The sequence below is a fragment of the Thunnus thynnus genome, chromosome 22 (assembly GCF_963924715.1).
Source record: "Thunnus thynnus chromosome 22, fThuThy2.1, whole genome shotgun sequence".
Taxonomy (NCBI): Eukaryota; Metazoa; Chordata; class Actinopteri; order Scombriformes; family Scombridae; genus Thunnus; species Thunnus thynnus.
The window spans coordinates 18,934,370-18,955,410 of NC_089538.1; the positions used below are offsets into that span (position 1 = coordinate 18,934,370).

At 40.7% G+C, this 21,041-nt stretch overlaps 1 protein-coding gene across 3 annotated transcripts in view; it reads left to right on the plus strand.

Annotated features, from left to right (window-relative positions):
- Nucleotides 1-7,721: 7,721 nt before the first annotated feature.
- The window catches only part of si:ch211-200p22.4 (phosphatidylinositol-binding clathrin assembly protein), an 82,426-nt gene continuing 69,106 nt past the window's right edge, over nt 7,722-21,041 (plus strand). For 2 of the 3 annotated variants that reach the window (XM_067578971.1, XM_067578973.1), the window contains exon 1: nt 7,722-9,058. In XM_067578971.1, the coding sequence (XP_067435072.1) occupies nt 8,929-9,058 (130 nt within the window). In that variant the 5' untranslated portion in view covers nt 7,722-8,928. The remainder of the gene's footprint in view (nt 9,059-21,041) is intronic. The other variant, XM_067578972.1, reaches the window with a different exon arrangement.

Below are 21,041 nucleotides of genomic sequence, written 5' to 3' on the forward strand. Positions count from 1 at the left end.
GTCACCTGAAAATTGTTTGTGCAACACAAGCGCAAGCTGCAGTCTGAGCGTTGTAACAAGGGTCGCTATAGCATGAAACAACATTGATCCTCTTTATTTGAGTTCACTTGAGTTCAGTGTTCTGATTAGCTTCAACTAGCCTATATCACCTCCTTGAGGACTGAGATTGACTGATTTGATTGAAATTTCCATTTGTGTACTTCCATGGAGCGTGTTTCTGATTGCTTAGTAAAATCTCTATTTTGCTTTTTCTTTCTAGCCCAGAAACCCAGTGACGACTCCTTCCACGCCTCCCTCGTCATGCTGTTCAGCGTGAGCCCCCTGTCCCTCATCAGCCTCCTGCTGCTGGGCCTGACAGTCGTCCTGTCTGGCAGTGTCTACCTTTGGGTCCTCAGATACGTCTGCATCGGCTGCTGCCAGCCAGTTGTGGTTGGCCCTGAATCACAATCCTTGGCTGGGATGGTTTAAAATCATCAGCCCCTGTCTGAGTGGGTTTCACTCGCTCACGTGCTATGCTAACAAGTCACACTGGATATTCCCCTTTCTTCACAGCTAAAAATGACATTCTTCGCACCTGTGAATTGGCTGTATTCACAAGAGAGAAGACTTTAATATGTGAAATTAGATATCTCACATGAGACAGACAGAATATGTATGTTATAAGAAATGTGACCAGTTATTTCCCTTGTTAGAAAAACAACCAAGCTTTGTAGGTGCATTGTAGGGGATGACATCTTCCTGTACCAAAGACGACATGGACGCAGTTGTTGTAAGTGTTGTCGTGTATCTGGCCATCCAACCAAATCCAATATTCACTCTCCTTTTGGATTTTTTTTGGGCTCCACCAACTCCAGAGTGAAAATATTAAATTCTTTAACTGCTAAATGCTACACTATGTTCACTAGCTAGTCGCTAACTTTGTCTGTCTGCTGTTTGGTGTTGAGCAAACAGCATAAACTGTATTTATTTGTGCTTTTTTTTGCTTAAAAAGAAAAGCGTAATGAGAGCAGTGAGAGTGAACCAAAATAATGAGCTGAAAGATGCTAAAACTTTCAGCTGTAAAAGGAAGATGAGGTAAAAATGCCCCCCAAAATGATTAGCGCTGCAATAATTCATGAGCATGAATAACTTAGTATCAAAATAATTAATTTGTGCTCACAAATAAAACCAACTGTTATGTGTCAAAGGGACAAGGACAAAGTGGTAATAATAATAATATTCATATGAAAGAATGGACTCAGTATTTGTAGGCACCTCGATTCAAAAACACAGCTGCTAGCATGTCGCTAATGACCAAAGTAGCCAGAACAACCTGTATCTTAAGTTTCCACTGTTACAACAACTTTACACTAGTTCAGAAGCATAGATTATTAATTTATATGCAAAATGATAATAATAATAATATTCATATGAAAGAATGGATTCAGTATTTGTAGGCACCTCAATTCCTAAACACAGCTGCTAGCATGTCGCTGATGACCAAAGTAGCCAGAACAACCTGTAACTTAAGTTTCCACTGTTACAGCAACTAGATTATTAATTTATACACACATATTAAGTAATTTGACAACAGTAATTACTCATTTGTGAGCACAAATAGCTAATTCCTTCTCACAGATTCATTTAAGAGGTTGAATTACTCATTTGTGCAAACAAATCTTAAAAGTTTTACTCCTGACACCTGCTGGACTTCGTAAAAAGTCCAACTAAGATCAGCCTGAGCAATGTGTTTGTTGGACAACAGGTTAAATGAACAAACCTCTATACATATATATTTTTTACTGTATATGTACAAGATGAACTGAGGATACAGAAAGACATTTTATTGGAGAAGTTTTATGAATAAATACAAATTAAATAGTACAAGGTCATTCTCACATTTCTTTATGTTTCTGTATGTGTCTGAGATATAAACACAAACACATATGGTGATTTGTATACTTGACTCTACTTCTATCTTTTTTTCAATTAATTTTGAAATAAATCTTCTGGGTACTTAACAGCTCTCCATCTGACTCTCAATATTGTCTGTATCTGTCTTCGAATGAATAAGAAAATAACATTCCAGATGAAAGATGAGTCATCTCACAGTCTGCTTGAATAATGGACAGAGGCTATCAAGTTTGCATCTTAACGGATCCAATTAAATTTGATCAGTCTCATAATTCAACAGCTTCATATCCCTTTAAAGCTCAATGAATGAATAAGTGATCTGAGAGAAATCAAGAGCAGCCAGGAGGCTTCGAAGAGGTTTAATATTTTACCAGGAACACACATACAAACCGCCACACATGATGTAAAAACACATGAACATGTTGATTGAAGGATATCTCTAAATGCTGTGTAGGAGATATGTTGACAGCTTTTATTGATTTATATGATTTTCAACATTTAAAGCTCAGACTGTTCTGCCTGAGATAAGCTTGACATGACTGACAGGGAAAAAAAATCCCAGAGTTAAGCATTGTTCAGACAAATACGGACTTTACACAATAGCTTGTTTCTGCTAAGTGATGTAAAGGTGCTCATAACTCTTTTATTGACCTTCTTGTTGCTATGGTTTGGTATGCAGCTGATGAGATCCGGGTTGTGTTGTTGTCAGATGAGCTCAGCGTTTCTATGGACTTGATATGTGGTTATTTTGTTCCTGAACAAAGAAAATAACTGTGTCGCTCCAGCTCACAAACAACTTATTAAAGAAAAAAAACTGAGAAAAAAAAGATGTATTGGTTCATCTCACTGTAGATTGTTAAAAATAACTTTACAGAGCTGAAAATCTAGAGATCAACCTTTTCAACCCTCTGGACACAAACTATAATATAATTATAATACATAAAAAGTACGATATGCAAGGCTAGATTACTAACTGGGCAAAGCAGGGCCCTCAGTCAATTGCTTATAATTGTAAATTTGTTAAGGAGTCTGCACCAGAAAAGCTCTACTGTATCAATTAAAGTACTTGTAAGTAGGATTGATTGTTGGTTTGACTCTGCACAATAAGAAAAATGTCCTTTAAGGCACCTTTTACACTTTTATCCATTATTTTGGCTCTATTTTAGTCTTAGGTATGGTTTTAGGACTTAGTTCTAAAAGTTCCAGTCTATTTTCTTCTACTTTTAATAGGTTGATTTACTGTAAAATAAAGTGCGACCAATATATTTTATATTGCTTTTATGTCCTTGATAGACTGTTGCTGTTAATGGTCATCTGTGAACGCCTCTGACCTGTGTGTTAAATGCCTGGCTGCAGACCAGAGTTTCCTTTAGGATATAATTAATTTGAAGATGAAGTCCGGTCTTGGGAATGTAATGAGGGATGGGTGGGATTGGGGGGGGGGGGGGGTTTCATGGGGCCCAATGAAAGGTTTTGCCCCAGGGGCCCCCCTCACACATGAATCCGGCCATAATGAGATGATTAGGTTGTAGGATGTTACTTAAAACTCCATTAAATGCGAGTCTTTCTGTATGGAGTTTGCATGTTCTCCCCGTGCATGTAGATGTGAAAGGTTGCCTGGCTGTATGGCGGCCGGCGTGAAGACAAGCAGGTATAGAACATGTATGGATGAACAAAAACAGTATCCTCAAACATGCATGTTACCATTTCCATCGGAGTTTGGGTAAAAAATACCTGAAAAACACAAAGCTGGTTCGTCTTTAATTAAAAAATCAACTAAAGACGAATCAGCTATGTGACCACTGAGCCTAGTTTACATTATTAATTTTTAATTGACATTGTGGGTGTATGTGATGTGCTGTTGTGTGTAGCTTTGTATTTTGTATGGTGTGTTCTTTGTGGTTTTTTTTTTTTTTTTTTTTGCTTTGTACTGTTTGTTGTTATGCTGCTGTATGTTTTTATTGTAATGGACTACAGATGCAAATTAGCTTCAAGCTAACTCTGGTGCAGTGCATCATTTATGCTTAATACTGCACACTATCCTGTTCAATAAATCAAATCATTCATTCAATCTGTGGCAAGATGTATCATAAGCCTCAGATATAAAGGAAGTGAAACACAGGTTTGGGTTCAAGAGGTTAGCAGGTGCGTCTAGTCATCTCGATACTGGCAGTTTAAAAAAAAATATGTGTTATGAATCATCAGAAATGACTACTGTAGTAGTAATAGTCTACCTTGTCCACACAAGAGAGGAAGACAACGATGATCAGCTACAAGAAGGAGGTGAAGAAAGTCAAAGGGCACAGTCACCTCGTTCTGCTCTTGATCCCAATTAGAATCCTTTAATACTGATATTTATCAATACTGAGCTGCATTTTTATAATCAAAGACTCATAATCAGTCCAAAATTATAACGATCCAGCTCCAGATTTGGTGTAATTATGTAAAACTGTTCAAAACTCAGCAACTTGATTGTACTACTTCAGTGAAAACTCAGTTGACTCAAGTAAAGGCCAAGACACCTGAGAGATGTCATTATTTAGCTCACCTTGCTGATACCGAGCTAGTTCACCGATCACAATTATGGTATCAAAGTTAAACTATCCTCTCTAGTCCATTTACACATAGCGGGTGAGCTGTGTGCACCTCTGGGTGCTCCGCTCCCTGTCTTTGACTCTGCAAGTGTTTTCTTAACCCGTCCCTTTCAGTGGCACGCTAATGGATTTATTTCTATCTCTCTGAGCACATTGGCCTTGAGCAAGGCAGTGGCTCATCCGTGATTGACAGCTGCTGATAGGACTCCAATCCCATCCTGAGAGCCTGTTGCCAGGGGCTACGGGGGCACCCCGCATCCATGCAGTTGCCATGGAAATGAGGGAGTTCAGCTGTTCCGCCTGCAGATGGCAACAGACTCCAAGTCAGGAGGGAAGGGTTGAGTCTACGGGTGGCTGAGAGGTGAAATGGGTTTGAGGGCTGCGCGGCGCATCAGCGGTTGGCACTGATGCCTCATAAAAAAAAAAAAAGAAAAAAGCAGGATGTAAGGTTTGATGTCACGGTTTGCATGTTCACCCTGAGTTCACCTCTCGTTTCGTCTGGGTGCTGCAGCTCCCTTCAATTACATGCAAGTCAGGTCGAGACTCTACATTCCCTGGAGGCATCAGTATGACTGTCTGCCTGCCAATCTCTGTGCTGCTGTATATCAAGTCTTTATGGGCATTCCTCCTTTTTACATGATTCTTTAAAGTCATGTTTGTATTCTTGGTAAAGACTTGAGATGAAAATGAACTTTAAAAAAAAAGCCTTTAGACTGTAATTGCAGCAAGAACATAATTGGAAATCATCTTATATAATGAAACACAGTTGATTTAGCCCAGTTGTTGCAGCTGTTATTGCACATTAAAAAAAAGAAGGTTGTTTTCTTTCCCCGGTGCATGTTGGCGTACCTTCAGCTGTGACACAGAGCATATAAAAACAGGGAAGTGAGCCCTATTTGGTGGTCCGTGCAGCGCTAACCGCTTCCATTTACTGTGGTTGCATTTCTGATTTCCTTACTGTGCTGCATGCACATTTTTCACCTCATTAGCTTTGGCTGAAATTGGTGCAAAAAAAAAAGGAGAAAAGACCAGATGAAGACAGTTAGGCTTACAGTTGCTTGTAGGTGGATTACAAGCACGCGTTCAGCTTCCAGATGCTGATAGATTCCGGCTGGTTCTGCGGATAAATGTGTTTCTCATCACACGCTCTTGACAGTTGATCGTATCAATCATCACATCATCTTGGACAAGTCTGCGGGAAGGAGAGGAGACGAGAGGTGGTCCGGAGATGTGGAATCCAGGAATTCACCTGCTGCTGTTTGCAGTATTTCACACGTGGGTTGGAAATACTGCAAACTGCAGCTGGTTCCCTGAAATGGAAAAGAAACTTTCTAAGTGTGTGTGTGTGAGTGTGTGTGGCTAAGACACACACACACACACACACCCTACAACACCAACAGTCATCAGGCGTATGAGTTATGGTATCACTCAACCACTTTCTGTCTCAGTCTCATGCCCTGATGCACTCTCAGTCACAGGTCATGACGTCTTCACAAAATCAGATTTGATATAGGTTTATTGCATCATGACAGACTGCTTACATGCATGCAGCAGCTGTAATCAATGAGAACCACTTATGGTGACTGGGAGCAGCAGCCAGGCATCTAATTACATCCTATACTGTGTGTGAAATACAGTCGACTGCCGCCAGATATTTGATTTATTCAGCTCTCAGATCCGGTGTGGTACCCACCAGGCTGTGTTGTGCAGCATGAGCGGTTCCCACTGATTTTTCAGCACACCGTGTTCCATATAGTCTGGAGTCAAACAAGGACAAGGCGTCTGAGGAATAATTTAATACCACCTTAAATTTAGATTAGTGCGGCACGAAAAACGCGTTCATAAAAGGAGAACATAGAGGTTAAAGTCAGTCTGTTACCGTGTTGTAGTAAAAACGTCTTTATGATACGTAATAGACGTGAAATTTGAGACACTGGTTTCATAAATTCCGCTACAATTTAAACTGTACACCCTTAAAGGCTATACTCGCTCCTCCAGGTCTTATCCAATATACTAATGATGCGTTCAAGGGCAGTTGGAAATGTTACAGGAACACGAACACTAATACACTAATAAAAGCAGTTATAAAACACTTGACTGCTTTTTTTGACAATTAAAATGACGACAGTGGTGAAAAAATCTCGATCATTGTTTCCCAAAGCCCAAGTTGCTACCTAAGATGTCTTGTTTTGTCCAGACGAACAGTCCACAACCTAAAGATATTCAGTTTACTATCACAGAGGACTAAAGGAACCAGAAAATATTCACATTTAAGAAGCTGGAACCAGAAAATTTTGGCATTTTTCTTAAAAAAAACAACAAAAAAAAACAACCCAACTCAAAACAATAACCAATTATCAAAATAGCTGTTAATTAGTTTTCTGTTGACTGACTAATTGTTGCAACTCTAATTTAATATATAAAATGATATAAAATAATTAAAAATGTTTTTCAAAGAGCAAGGTGTTCTCCTCACATTGTTAGTAACATTTTTCATGAGCCTAATAAAAATTGCTGCCCTTGAACTTTCTGTTGATTGACTAATCCATCAGCAATGTTTTATAGAAGCAAATGGGTAGCAAAATAATGAAAAAGGACGTTATTAAATAAAAAAGCAAGAGCACAAGTAGAAGTTAAAGAATGGGTTCACGGTTTTTCAAGTGTGTCTTAAAACAAGGTGTCCATGTGAACACTTAAAAAGGGTTTTCTCGCTGTAATCATTCTGTTCATACTGACTATTAAAAGATCCCACAGCATTTAAACGTTTATCTGAAGTTTATATGAGGCTTCAGCAGTCATATCAAGTGGATATCTGCCACATTTATAGTCTTTTTAGCATTAAATTCCCTCTCTGTGTTTCCCTGTAGAGCTGTGGTGGAAGTATAGTAACAAAAAGAGGCACTAAAATGACTATTTGACTAATTTGGACGGCTGAAGCTTCATATTAGCTTCAGATAAACTTTTAAATACATTTTTGCACAGAAGTAGGACTGGATTTTGGCCCCCATCAATTACATTGTACGTGCATTATGAAAGGATCTTTTGATAGTCAGTATGTACAAGAGGAATAATTATGGCAAGAAAAACTCGTTCAGTGCTCATGTGAGCACCTGCCTGTAAGACTTGAAAAACTGTGAACCTATCCCTTTAAACGCGCGGAATGTCATTTTAAGTGTTATAAATTCCGAGTCTGGGCGGTGCCTCTGAAGGCAGCGCAGTTGTGAGATCAGCTGATTTTTTACGCTGCCATTTTGTCCGGCAGAGCAGCAACCAACCAGCCAGTCAGTCGGTCCGCAAAAAGAAACCTCTGGCGAGACTTTTTCAGACAGCAGGACGGGACGGGACTGTCGGTTTAAAAAAAACAACGAGCCGATAATGTGGAGGCGACAGCGAAAGGACAGCACCAACCGAGCCTGAGGACCGAGAAGGGGAAACAACGGAGCTAAGGGAGCTGTCATTTTTTAACTTAACGGGTCCGCCGGCTCGGCTCTTCAGTCAAGACTAACGCCCGCTCGCTCGCGCTCGCTCTGGCTGGCTGGCAGGTTAGCTAACCCCCGCTAGCATCTCGGCTAACACCCACCGCTCCTCGCTTTCCTTTCTCACCGGGAGAAACGACACCTGCCCTGGCTGTCAGTTTCACAGTCTCTTCTTATAACCTCCAAACAATGCGCTGCTCAATTCTGAGTGACTTTTTTACGCCCGAGGGGGGTTTTAACACACACTTTGCCAAGCGACCTGTGATAGCTAACTAAACAGTCCAAAGCTAACAAGTTGACGTGGAGGAGGAACTCGAGATTTTTTCTTTTTTTTTCTCTTTTTTTTTTGGATTGTCGAGATTGTTGTTGATGGATTCACGGATTACTTTTGTTTAAATTTGCTTTCTCCGAGGTGGACTTATCTCTTGCGGTGACCCCCGAAACAAAGCATCCAGGTTACAAACCAGCCAGTTAGCTATGTTTATGTTTATTTGTGGCCAGAAAGTAATTTCCAGTGATTACAAATTCCACAGTGGGACTCTTTCTTGGTTCGAGTACTGCAACGGAAACATTAGCTAACACAGACTAGCTCAGATTAGTGTCGTCGTGTTTTGTTTACTAGATAGATAGCTAGATAGTTGGAATAAACTGTTGCCAAAACTACAAAAGCTTACTGCAAATCAGCTGTTGATTGTGGTTTTCAGTGCAAAGCCAATCAGATATTCTTGTACCTGCATATTTTTTTTGTTGCCATCAGTGATCTGACTTTGCTGCAGGCTGCACAGGTTTTGTACGCACCTGGAAAGAGGAAAAAAAAACACAGTTCGCCTCCCCCTTTACCTCCACTTGACAGTGAAGTCACGTTGAGTTGTGTCCCGCAGGGAGTTGATCCATTGATCGGATCGTTATTGTGATATTTTAGCTGATTGAGGGGAAAAAAGAAAGCAGAGAGAGAAAGAGAAGCGATGTCGGGCCAGTCTATCACGGATCGGATCGCAGCAGCGCAGCACAGCATGACCGGGTCTGCTATCAGCAAGGCTGTGTGCAAAGCCACCACACATGAAGTCAGCGGACCCAAGAAGAAACACCTTGATTGTGAGTATACCTTTATGGATGCATGCATGCGCGTGTGTGTGTGTGTGTGTGTGCGTGTTGTCAGCCAGCTGCAAGGCTTCAAAAGCAGACATACCGGTCCTCTGAGCTCTGATACACACATTCCTTTACAGTACAGTACCTGGCTGGTTGGACAGCGTCACCGAGTCCACCAGGAAGACTATTTTACCCTGCTGCTGTTTATGGCCATTTAGCTCATCTACAGCCCCTCTTTACACAGTGAAACATCAGCTGTGTTAACACTTGTAACGCCAGAGTTGGTCTTTGGTGTCTGAATTGATTGACCTTTTGATTTTAAGCAATAATTATGCCACAAAAGATGACAGGTGCCACTTATAAGTTACCACAGCCCAAAGTCATGTACTAAAATTGCTTAACTAATGTGACAAAAGGCCAAAATATCCTTAAAGTGTTTAATCAAAGTTGAGACTAATGATTACTTTCATTATGGATTAGCCTGAAGACTATATTCTAGATTAAATGATGTATTATTTTAAGGCTGCAACTACAGATTCTTTTCATTATCGCTTAATCTGTCGTTTGGTCTATAAAACGTAAGAAAATATTGAAAAATATCCATCACTGTTTCCCACAGCCCAAGGTGACATCCTAAAAAGTCTTGTTTTGTCCCAACCAACAGTCCACAACTCAAAGATACTCAGTTTACTCTCATAGAAGACTAACGAAACCAGGAAGTATTCACATTTAAGAAGCATGAACCGGGGAATTTGGAAAATTTCTTCTTATCAAATGACTCAAAGCGATTAATTGTTGATCCAAATAGTTGGCGATTAATTTAATAGTTGGCAACTAATCGATTAATTGTTAAAATGTTAGAAAATAGTGAAAAATGCCTGTTATGTAATTTCAGACTTATTATCTTCCGACCAACAGTCCAAAACTCAAAAGCTACTCAATTCAAAAGTATCAGATCTTCACATTTCAGGACTTGAAAACTGAGAACGTTTAGCATTTTTGCTTAAAAAATTAGCTACTCGATAACCAAAACGATTAATTTTCTGTCGATCGACTAATCATTTCAGCTCCATTTCGGATAGCTTCTTTTATCCAACGTAACAGTCTCAAATATAAACCTTAAATACAGTATGTACCATATTGAAAGATGTAAAACTAAGAAAAGAGAATCTCCAATTAGCAAACGTTTGATATCTTTTGCTTGATAAATGAAATCAGTCGTCAAAATTGTCCGCGATTAAGTTTCTCTAAGTTGAACAATCCATTAATTCGCTAATTCAGCTCATAAAGATCAGTTTAAAAACTCGTTGCGTCTGTGAAACTATACAACTGTTACGCTTGACAATTCCTGACTTGCATCAAAAAGCATGTAGTGTTGCGAGCCTGGCTCGGTTACAAAACTCTTATAGCAGGTTCCTGTTGTACAGACTTCAAGGCGAGACAGAAACAACAGAACAAGTGACAGAAACAACAGAAAGCAGGTCTTTCATCAGACCTGCAGCCCGGCAAGGACAGCCTGTGCTCACCTTGTTCTCAAGGAGAGACACCGACACCGCTGTGCACTCTGAAATCTCACGGATCATGTTAGGGGGGAAAAAATCACAGAAACACAAGAATATTTCCTCACAAGACAGCCTCGGTGGCCTTAATTTGTCGGGGGAAAAAAACCTCTCGCACGACACATTCAGGCGTGTCAGTGGAGAGAAGGGACTGTGCCACGCTACAGTACTTGTCAGAATGTAATCAGCAAAAGCAAATACCTGCTTCTCAGTCGCTGATGTTATTCCAACGGATTGAATTTTATAGCTAGTTGATCCTTGCTTTGCTAATGATGAGTAGATTTAAGCTGTTACATTTGCCAGTAAAGCCCACTGAAATTAAACTGAGTCATGTTGAAAGTAGCGGTGATGCAAGTGGGGCGACACAAAAGAATAAATGAATAAATTTATTAAAAATAAAGAGTGAGTCAAGCACATGCGTGATGTTGGACGTTACTGGGACGAAATGTGCTGGAGCTCTGCTTCTGGGAACAGCCTTTTTTCTGTCGGCATGGGACACACATGTCTGATCAATGCTTTTCGGCTCAGCTGCCTCACATCCGTCAACTCCTCCTCGCTGCTCGCTCGCAGGACTCGGCTGCTGACGTTCGACAAAAGTCATGTATTGTCTCCGCTCCTTTTGTGAACTTGGCCAGACCTTTACAGCCAATACAGCCACGTCAAGCTTAATCATTGTGGGATATTGATTTCTTTGTGAGAGCGACGACCTCGGTGCCGTAGGGAGGGGAACGGCCGGTGAATGGTGCATCGCATGAAGGCCTGATTGTCATGTTATTTGTTCGTTTTGATTATACCATGAAAGTGTAACGTCCGGTGCTGTCACGCCGTCGAGTATGATGAAGGGCGACTGGTGAGGCAGGAATAAAGGCAGGTTATAGGTTAGGTCGTCATTCAGTCAGGCAGGTAGTCAATTTGTGAGTCGGTTAGCAGTGGCGGGGAAGCTGACAGGCAATCTGTTCGATCATTACTCAGTCAACTTGCCAGCCATCCGATTCAACCAGGCAGTAAAGTAATGAACACAAGCTGCTAGGTGAGGTACATACAGTAGTTCACCATACATGTAGTCAACCTTATTCATACTCTACATTATGATCTGATGGCGCAGCTCTAACAGATCTGAGTGTATCCAGAAAATATGGAGGGTTCATTGGGATCCAAGGGGTCAGTTCACATCTAGAGATGGTCGGTGCGTCAATAGTGTAGTGAACGCTAGTGTGTCCCAAGTCCTGACTGTGACCTCAACACTCAATACATTGATCCATGTGTAGCGTTCCTAATGCAAACCTGAAGTGGATAATCAAAAATGTCATACTAGTATTTCTTATTTCATGACTGATTAATCTGCCAGTTACTCTCAATTAATCGATGAATCGTTTTGTCTATGAAATGCAGCAAAATAGTTAAGAATGGCTGTTTTTAATATGTTAAAGCTCATGGTGACGTCTACAAACGTCATGTTTTGTCTGATCAACAGCTCGAACTCTTAAGATCTTCAGTTTAGTGTCATGTATGACACAGAAAAGCCTCAAATCATCACATTTGAGAGCTAAAATAAGCTAGTTTTTGGCTTTTACTATGCTTAAAATGCGGCTAAAACAATTATTTGATTATCAAAATTGTTGCTGATTAATTGTCTGATGATTGACTAATCGTTGCAGCTCTAATTACTAATCTCACCTGTTGTCCAACAGTGAGTTTTATTGTTTAAAGGTGTTTTTGTTATCTCACAGATGTCTTGTCTGTCTTTCCCTTGAGGCAAAACCTATGTTTAAATCCAACATTTCCTTGAACTGTCCTATCCTGCCTCAACGAGCCGCTGCAAATTTAAATGTAAATCCAGCACAGAAGAAGAGCATAACGGAGTGGTATAATGTGTGGAAATATTGGATTTAAACGATTTAAAAGCTTTTTGGCCTGACAAAAGAGAAACCTGTAAGATCACAAAAATCTGAAAATGGCCTACAACCCACAGCTGAATATCAGGTAAAAAAATAACATTTCATTATTCTCCTAATGAACGCTGTGTTACCGAATCACTGAGTAACATACAGCGTGCTTGTCTCACTAACTAGTGCAACTAGTTGACTGAATAGTCAGCCTGAGTCAGTATAAAGTACAAGAAAACCTCCTAAACACAGTATGATGCAGTTGATTTGCCTCTGCCAAATACTTTTATCCCAACAAAGAGCCCACAACCCAAAGATATTTAGTTTACTGTCAAAGAAGAAACCAGAAAATATTCACATTTCAGAAGCTGGAACCAGAGAATTTGGACATTTTTTTTCTTAAAATGACTCAAAACAATAAATCGATTATCCCACATATTACTTTTCTGTCGACTGACTTATTGAATAATCGACTAATTGTTGCAGCTAGTATAAAGATGTGACATTGAAAGAAGTGAAATTGAATCACAAGTAGTCAGTAAAGACACTTGAGAGGCGTTCAGATGCCAGGTTTGAGCTGTAGTTCCTTTTTAACTGGATCTAGGAACCATCTGGATACAGATGCTACAGGAAACAGGATGCTACAGGTCTGAACAGAGCCAAGGAAGGTAAGGGGGCAGTTGGCAGCTTAACCTGCCAGCCAGTCAGCCAGCCAGCCAGCCAGCCAGGTAGTTAGCGTGTGAGTTAGCTAACAAGTCCACCAGTTTGTGAATTGCATGCCTGCAGAGCCTCGATGGTCAGAGAGAAACCTAGAAAAACCTGGAAACCTGACAGGCTTTGACACTGAGAAACCTAGGTTAGATTATGTTGTTGCCTTTTATCTACCTACGCACACACACACACAAACATCATTTTCTATCATTCTTCCCTTGGCACAAATTCACCGCAAGCAGCTGTGACTGTCTGACAGCAAGCTGTGAATGATCTCACTGGCGTATTTGCATCTAGAAGACCTAATAACTGAATAACCCTGGCAGAAGCCTTTCAACGTTGCCAGCCCGCAGCCAGCAGTGAGCACGCAATGGTTTGGGTTGAGGGGGGAGGGAGGGGGGGGGTGGGTGGGTGGGTGGGAGGACACTGTTAGCTGGAGCAGCCGTGACATTCATGCACCACTGGTGAAAATAAGTGCCGTTTTAAAGCCATTTAGTGTCATGATTGTGACTGTCCACCTCAATTAACCCTGGTCTGTGAGTCAGCGGCAAAAATGACGAGTCCTTCCCATCATGTTTGAAAAGCTCCTCTATTTGGGGAAATGATCATCATAAAAATCAATGAGGGAGGGTTAAAATGTGTTGGAATATGCCTGTGTTTGCTCACACGCCCGCTCGCAGTTTCCAGGTTGTCAAGGTGAGATATTGTGTGTTTTAGCCAGCCTTTTATAAGCAGCTAAGTGATTGCCATGCAACACACTCTGAGGCCACTTCTTTCCACTTTGGCATCATTGAAACGCTGATTGTTTCACCATCTTACAGCTGTTAGAGAGAAGTTGTGACATTTAAAGTCAAGTCTAGTTTCCCCTCCACCGGCACTCTGTTGTCATGGCAGCAAACCAGCCAACTGGCTTGTGTTAAATGGACTTTAGTTGACAGGGGAAGTTGAATGGTGAAATCGGCTGCCGTCGCAGTAATGATGGTGTTTTTACAACCTTTGTTTATGTGCTGGAGCTGGGTGTTTGTTGAGTATTTCTTAGAAGTAGTGAATGAGTCTCTAATGAAGGTTCCCAGTAATGGGATGTCCAGTATATCTAATAATAGGAAATAAATGTCAATTGGAAGAATTACTTTGTTTTCTCGCCATTTATCTGCTCAGCTGAATGATTGGAGGGATGTTTTTCGAGCACTTAACCTCTGTGAGCAATTCACACCTTGACATCACATGAGAGTCCCTTGGTAGTCATGTGAGAGTCATTGGAGTCACATAAATGGAGGTGTGAAAGAACTGATGTAAGTGTCTGGTAAGCAATGCTGCTGTCCCACCCCGGCTTTGTTCAGAGATGGTTGTTCCGGCCTGATGTACTGGAGATGGCCTTCTTCACGCCTCCTCCAAACCATCTGTCTTCTTTGTCCAAAATTAGTCCGTTATTGTCTTCAAAGGAGTGAATGGGAGGAAGATAAGACGGAAGATGAGGGCAGAGGGACAATAAACTCGGTGGGGTGATCTGACTTCATGTTACAGAAGTATTTCTGGGAGACTTTTTATACTGTTAATTAAATAATATTTAAAAGTATTTTGCTCATATTTTTGCTCAGCCCAAACCGACTGTTAGAAGTCAGTTGACTGTGTTGTTTTCCTACATTTAAGTTCAGAGATGTCAAGAAGATACTGTGCTGAATAAATCCTGAATAAATAAAGGTATATAGCATAAAAGTGGGCAAGCAGGAGGAACTTTCAGGTCCTTATGTCAGCAAGCATCCTCTTTGTTAAAGTGAAATTACTCAACACAGTGATTCTGCATTATCTGAAGGAAGTATTGTCCTTTTAAGTGATGTTGTCCTTTGACCTCTCAGAGAGCAGAATCAGGTGAATTTCCCAGTTGGAATCACTAAAAAAAATCTAAGTAATACATGTTTTTTATGTCTCAACGGTGCATTGCTCTAAACCCTTATAGGACTCTCCACTGGCCGTCTTTTAGACAGTGAGGATTTAAACAAGACTAGCCAAGACAGCCATGCCAGCAGCTCTGTGAGGCTGTACACAGCAGTGCTTTGATCCAAATGCTAACTTCAGCATGCTAACATGCTCACAATGACAATGCTAACATGTTGCTGTTTAGCAAGTATAATGTTGACCATGTTCTTCATCTTAGCTTTGCATCTTAGCATGCTATAATGTTTGCTAATTAGCAATAATGTAAAGTGTAGCTATTTGGTCATAAACCAAAGTATTGGACCAAAGTGCTAGATGAAGTGAAGGGATAACCAAAGTTATTACAGTTCATCTTAAGGGAGGCATGATGTGTGTACCAAATTTTATGATAATCCATCCAAAGGTTTTTGAGATATTTCACTAAAAACCATAAATATGAACTTCATGGTGGCACTAGAGGATAAGTCAGCGTGTCACCAACATCATTAGCATTCATTAGCTGAGGACCATGAATGTCAGTACAAAATGTCATGACAATCCATCTAATAGCTGTTGAGATTTTTTTAGCAGGTATCATAAAGGGATCATATGCGGGTAGATTTTGTTTCCCGTACTGTCACCAGACTTTAAACAGTAGCAGAAGAGTTGCTAAAGTAGCAGACAAACCTGTCAAAACGACCATTCGTCTTGTATGCAGGTGTTTCCCTTCGTCTGCAGTTTCAACAAACCAACATGCCTTTTTTTTCAGCTTTCAGCTCAACTGCTTAGTCAGACTAACGGGTTATTGAGTGCATTTTGAGGGGCCTTTCAACTCAATAGCAGCTAAGGTTATGGTAGCTTAATACAACATACCACATTGTTTTTACAAAGTGGCTGAGCTGCTGGCCCACATGTCCCTTGACATCATGTTGGGACATATTCAGCCAAACCTTGAAACTAGGTTAGACTTACATGACAAATTGATGTGGTGCTAGAGTAGTTCTCCATACCTCCAACCTTTTGGACTGGCTCTGTCTGGGCTACAGTGTTTGTGTCTCTGGGTTAGTTTAGGAGACAAATAGAGTGACTATGTGTACACAGTGTGTTATTAAGCTCAGTTTTATGTGTGGTCTGTTTCTGCCTTTAGTGGGTTGGTGCCCATTCAAACCTTACAGCTCTATAGCCGGTGTTATAATTTCGGAGTACGCGAGGGTACGCTAGGGTCCGAGTGATGTAAATTTCGTCATCAGAGGGTGTACGCGTAGGCTCTTTGCGGACATCCGTGTACCTCTAATTTGTTTTGACTGCGCAGCCACTACCCTACAATTAATAGACGCCGACCTACTGCACATGTGTGGAACGCATCCTCCGGAAAGCAGTTTAAACAGAACTACTACGTATTTGTGCTGTCCGCAGCTGTCCATTGGGAGTATATTCGGGGCTTATTTCAGACAGGAGCTTATGGGTCACCTTGGCAGATCTGTTATTGGGCATGTGTGCATATGTTTGTGTTCGTGTGTAACATGTAGTCATGTCTGTTGGAGTGTGTTTAAGTGACATGTGCGTATAGGAGTGTATGAATACTGCATTTGGTGGGCACTGCTTGTCGAAAAAGGAGGAAAACACATCCACAAATATGCTCAAATTGGTTTTATTGTCTTTTGAAAAATGTAATGATATGCACACCAGCTTCAATATCATTTATAATTTATTTTTCCTCACACAAAAAAAAAATGAGAATTCAAATTTCAGTTCGACTTCAGCGATCAATATATTTGTTGTGGACTCGGTCTCGATTCCTCCCAATATTTATTGTTTTCCTTCACTGCCATTCTGCCTCTTTCTACTCTTTACTTTTCTGCTCTCTCATTACACTCTGCACACACATGTTGAATGATCTGTTGACTTCCACTGAATGCCACCAAAGAAAAGTGGTTTAAGGACATTTAAGGATACAAGTAGTCCAGCTCATTTCCCGCTATTTTTGTTGCATTGATTCCAGCCCTGATAGACCTACTGCTGGGTGTATCTGGTTAGTAACATGGTGTGGACATCTGTGTCCTAAGTGATTGTAGGTGAGTCTAATGCTATCTAAACAGAGCGGGACGGGCCCTCCCTGGCTGCAGAGCTGAGATAGGCCCAGTTTAGACAACCAGGCAGAAAAAAAAAAGGCTTACTGCTGATTGTCTGGATATGTCTGTTTCAAGTAAAGCCCAGGGGAATGCACATGAAGTTTGTGTGTGTTTGTGTGTGTGTGTGTGTGTGTGTGTGTGGGATGAGGTTAAAATTTGCAATGTTCTCTCTGCCTCTCGTGTGAGTGCTTCAGTCTCTTCGAGTGTGTACGGAATCAGTTGCAAACATGCTACACGCTACATAGCCAGTGAATACAGTATGTAATGACCGCTGTGCACTCAAGCAGTGTTTGAGTGAACAAATATCACTCCACAGTACATTAACAAGGACCTTGCGTGAGCAGATCATACTATAAAACAACACAAAGAAGCAGTACAAGCTGGCTTCAGGATCCATAAAATATTTGTAACATTACTCAAAGCCTTAGTTGGGTTTATGTTGCTTGATTTCATTACATTAGTCATGTCATTGCTTGAAATGTAGTTAATTTTCTTCTGCTTAATTTCCCCAGCCTATATATTACAAAAGTAATCGGGTTAACCAATTTTTCTGCTACTAACATCCCAAACAACCTCCTGCTTTTTCAGCCATGCCACTTGTGACTTAGTGAATCTGCACACCGGCCAGGGCACTGGTCCATATATGTTTAAATGATCATCAAAATTGTCCTCAAGTCAATATTGATGGACCGGTGGCTCGTTAACACCCCGCATCTTATGTAATGTGGTTAATCACAAGTGTTGCTGTAGATGTATCATTGAGAATTGGACCTTTTTAAAGCTGCACTAATCAATATTTTTGTATTAGAAATAGATCAAATGGCTGTGTATAGTGCGAAAGGGGTCACTTGAAGTGATGAACCCATAGAGATCGACCGACTCTGCACCTTAACATGGTGTTTTGATGCACTTTTAGCTTATGGTCTTGGTTTTCTGGTTTACTCCTACTGCTCTCAACAACCACACTTCTAGCAGGGGCGGACGGCTGTTATCAGTGAAAAAACTCTGATAAACCCTCTGTATGCTACTACAGCAAGTTAGCCACTACTTAGTAAACACAGTGGCTAACAACGATAATGAAATATGCAATAAATGATAATGTTGCTCCACGTGTGCTGGCCACAACTGTTTGCTGTAAGAACTTTACATGATAATATGTCAGTATTGTGTTTTAGTAACTTGTTTTGCTGCCCCCTAGGTGTTAAAAATCAACTAATGCAGCTTGAAAGTAAAAAAAAGGCAAGTTAAATGATTTCATGTTTTTTTTTTCTTCTACCTTTTTGGTTCAAAACACTTTCGAAACCTATTGAATTATTTGAAAAATGCCTTGTTACTCAACTTGAAACAAGGTTAATTCATGGAGCCTGAAAAGAACATTGGATATTAGCCATAAGTGAAGTTGTTGTGAATTACAACAGCAAACTAGTGGACCTGTATTAATTATATTAGCTGCTGTCACATATCAGGAAGTGCAGTTATCAGCATCTTGAGAATTAGGCTGCTTTATTTATTTAACCTTTATATATCCAGGGAAACTTCTCCAGACTAGTTGGGGTAAAAGTTGTCCTTTTGTCCACACAAATCCAATGTACTGTACTATGCAGAGGGATCTCTAAATGCTCATTTTACATCACATTTGGTGTATTAAGTAATGATAGTACATGGTTTGAAACAGGCTTTGTCTATCTGTGTGTGTGTGTGTGTGTGTGTGTTTGTTAGCGTGCGTGTGTTTGGGAACATTCAGTGCTTCTGTTCCCGTCCCATTCTGATGTCGGGTTATTTTTAGCCGTGTTCTCTCGGGAGCCTTTGGCTGGGTTCAACTGCTTGTTTTTCTTCCTGTACTCTACCTGTGTGCATGTTCGTCTGTCTGCCTGCCTCTCTCTCTCTGTGCCGGTGTCACTCTCTTTTTCTGACAAGACACCGGCAGACGTTCCCCCCCCCCCCCTCCCCAAGATGTTCGCACAGAGACTTCAGTCCTGAATCCCCAATGAAAACAGTGCAGTTGGGAAAGGAGAGGGAGTTTATGTCTGTCTTTCTCTCTGTGTATGTGTGTGTGTGTGTGACTAAGGCCGTATTCACACCAAAGCAGGCGTTGCACCGCATCTCTGCAGGGTTGTGCGGGGGGGTGTGGGTGTGTTTATTTGTAACAGCCGTGAAACAATCAGGAAATAATGTTTTTTATTTCTCTCATTCACCAGCTTTCTCGCTACCACTGCTTCCATTCACTCTCTAGCTTGCCCGACCAACGCTGCTCTCTTCCTCTCTCTCACTCGCTGGTGCTCTCAGCTCGCTGGCTCTCTCTCTCTCTCTCTCTCTCTCTCTCTCTCTCTCCTTTTTCGGGAAGCTGACAGCAAAGCTTCACTTTACTTTTAACGTTATCAAACGATGGGAAATGTCCTCCCCTCCTCCTGGTGACGTCTTTGTCCTCCCTCATGGCAGGTTGTACAGCTCTGAACAGTCTGATCACCAGCTGTGATTGGCCACTGCAGCGTGACGTCGGGTTACGTTTCTCCAAAAGTTGATTCTGGTTCAACTTTCTCACCGCAGGCCGGTGTGGTGCCACTGTGGCCCCCACCCCCTCCGGCCTAAACGCACTACCCCCATTCAAATGAATAGGTGGACTGGTTTTTTTACCCTAACGCTTGATTTGGTGTGAATTCAGCCCTAGAGAGACAGGGACACAAAAGAAAGGAGAAACCGCTCGTATTTAAGACCTCAAGGGGAGAATTAAAGCTATAGAGCCAAAGCTTTCTATTAATAGACCAACTCCTGGTGACACTCTGCCTTTCTACCCTCTCTGCCTTTTCTACTATCTTCTTAATTCTTTCTTTCCCTCCGTCTATTTCTCCTTCTTCCTTACGTCATTTTTCATCATCCCTCCCATCCTTCTCTCTTCCCTCCCTGTCCTCCTACCTAACTGTTGCACTGATCCTACCTTTTATCTTCAGATACAGATTCTGATACCTATACTCCGGGGTTTTAGCAGATGCCAAGCAGTAATCTGACAACAGTGCTTTTTTTTTTTCAATTAGCATATTGCATTACATATGTCAATAAATCTAAGTTTAGAAATGCCAAAGATATGTTTTGAAACAGTGTCACTAGAGCTGCAACAATTAGTCGATTTACTAATCAATTAGTCTGTCGACAAAATTAATTGACGACTATTTTGATGATCGAATAATTGTTTAAGGCATTGTTTTTAAGAAAAATTTACATTTTTTGGCTGTGTGATGGACATTTTTCACTATTGTAAAATTTCCTGCCCAGTACATCTCTTGGTGGCAATTGTTAACAACACTAATTTAAGGGAACCGTATCAAGAATGTTAATTAATGATAAAGGTTGTATAAAGAAAATTTATATCAGCCACTACATGATTTCTTGAAACTCTCAAATATTGATATTGATATTGGCATCAAAAACCCTGTATCAGTAAGGCTATAGTAAGCACACATCACTTTTTAACTTTAAGTGAATTTGGCTAATTTTAATGATGTTGAATGTTTATTAAGTTGCATTGTCATTTAATTAATAACAGCAACTAACAAACAGTAGTTTAAACAGTGATATTGGGCTACATAGATAAAATCGACTTACCTTGCCTTCAATATAGTTAAATGAGTAGTTTAACATTTTGGGGGAAATACATTTATTGGCTTTCTTGCCAAGAGTTCCAGACTTGATGTTAATCTAAGCTAAGCTAACTGTCTCCTGGCTGTATCTTCATATTTAATGAACAAATTACGAGAGTGGTATCGACCTTCTGATCTCACTCTCAGTAAGA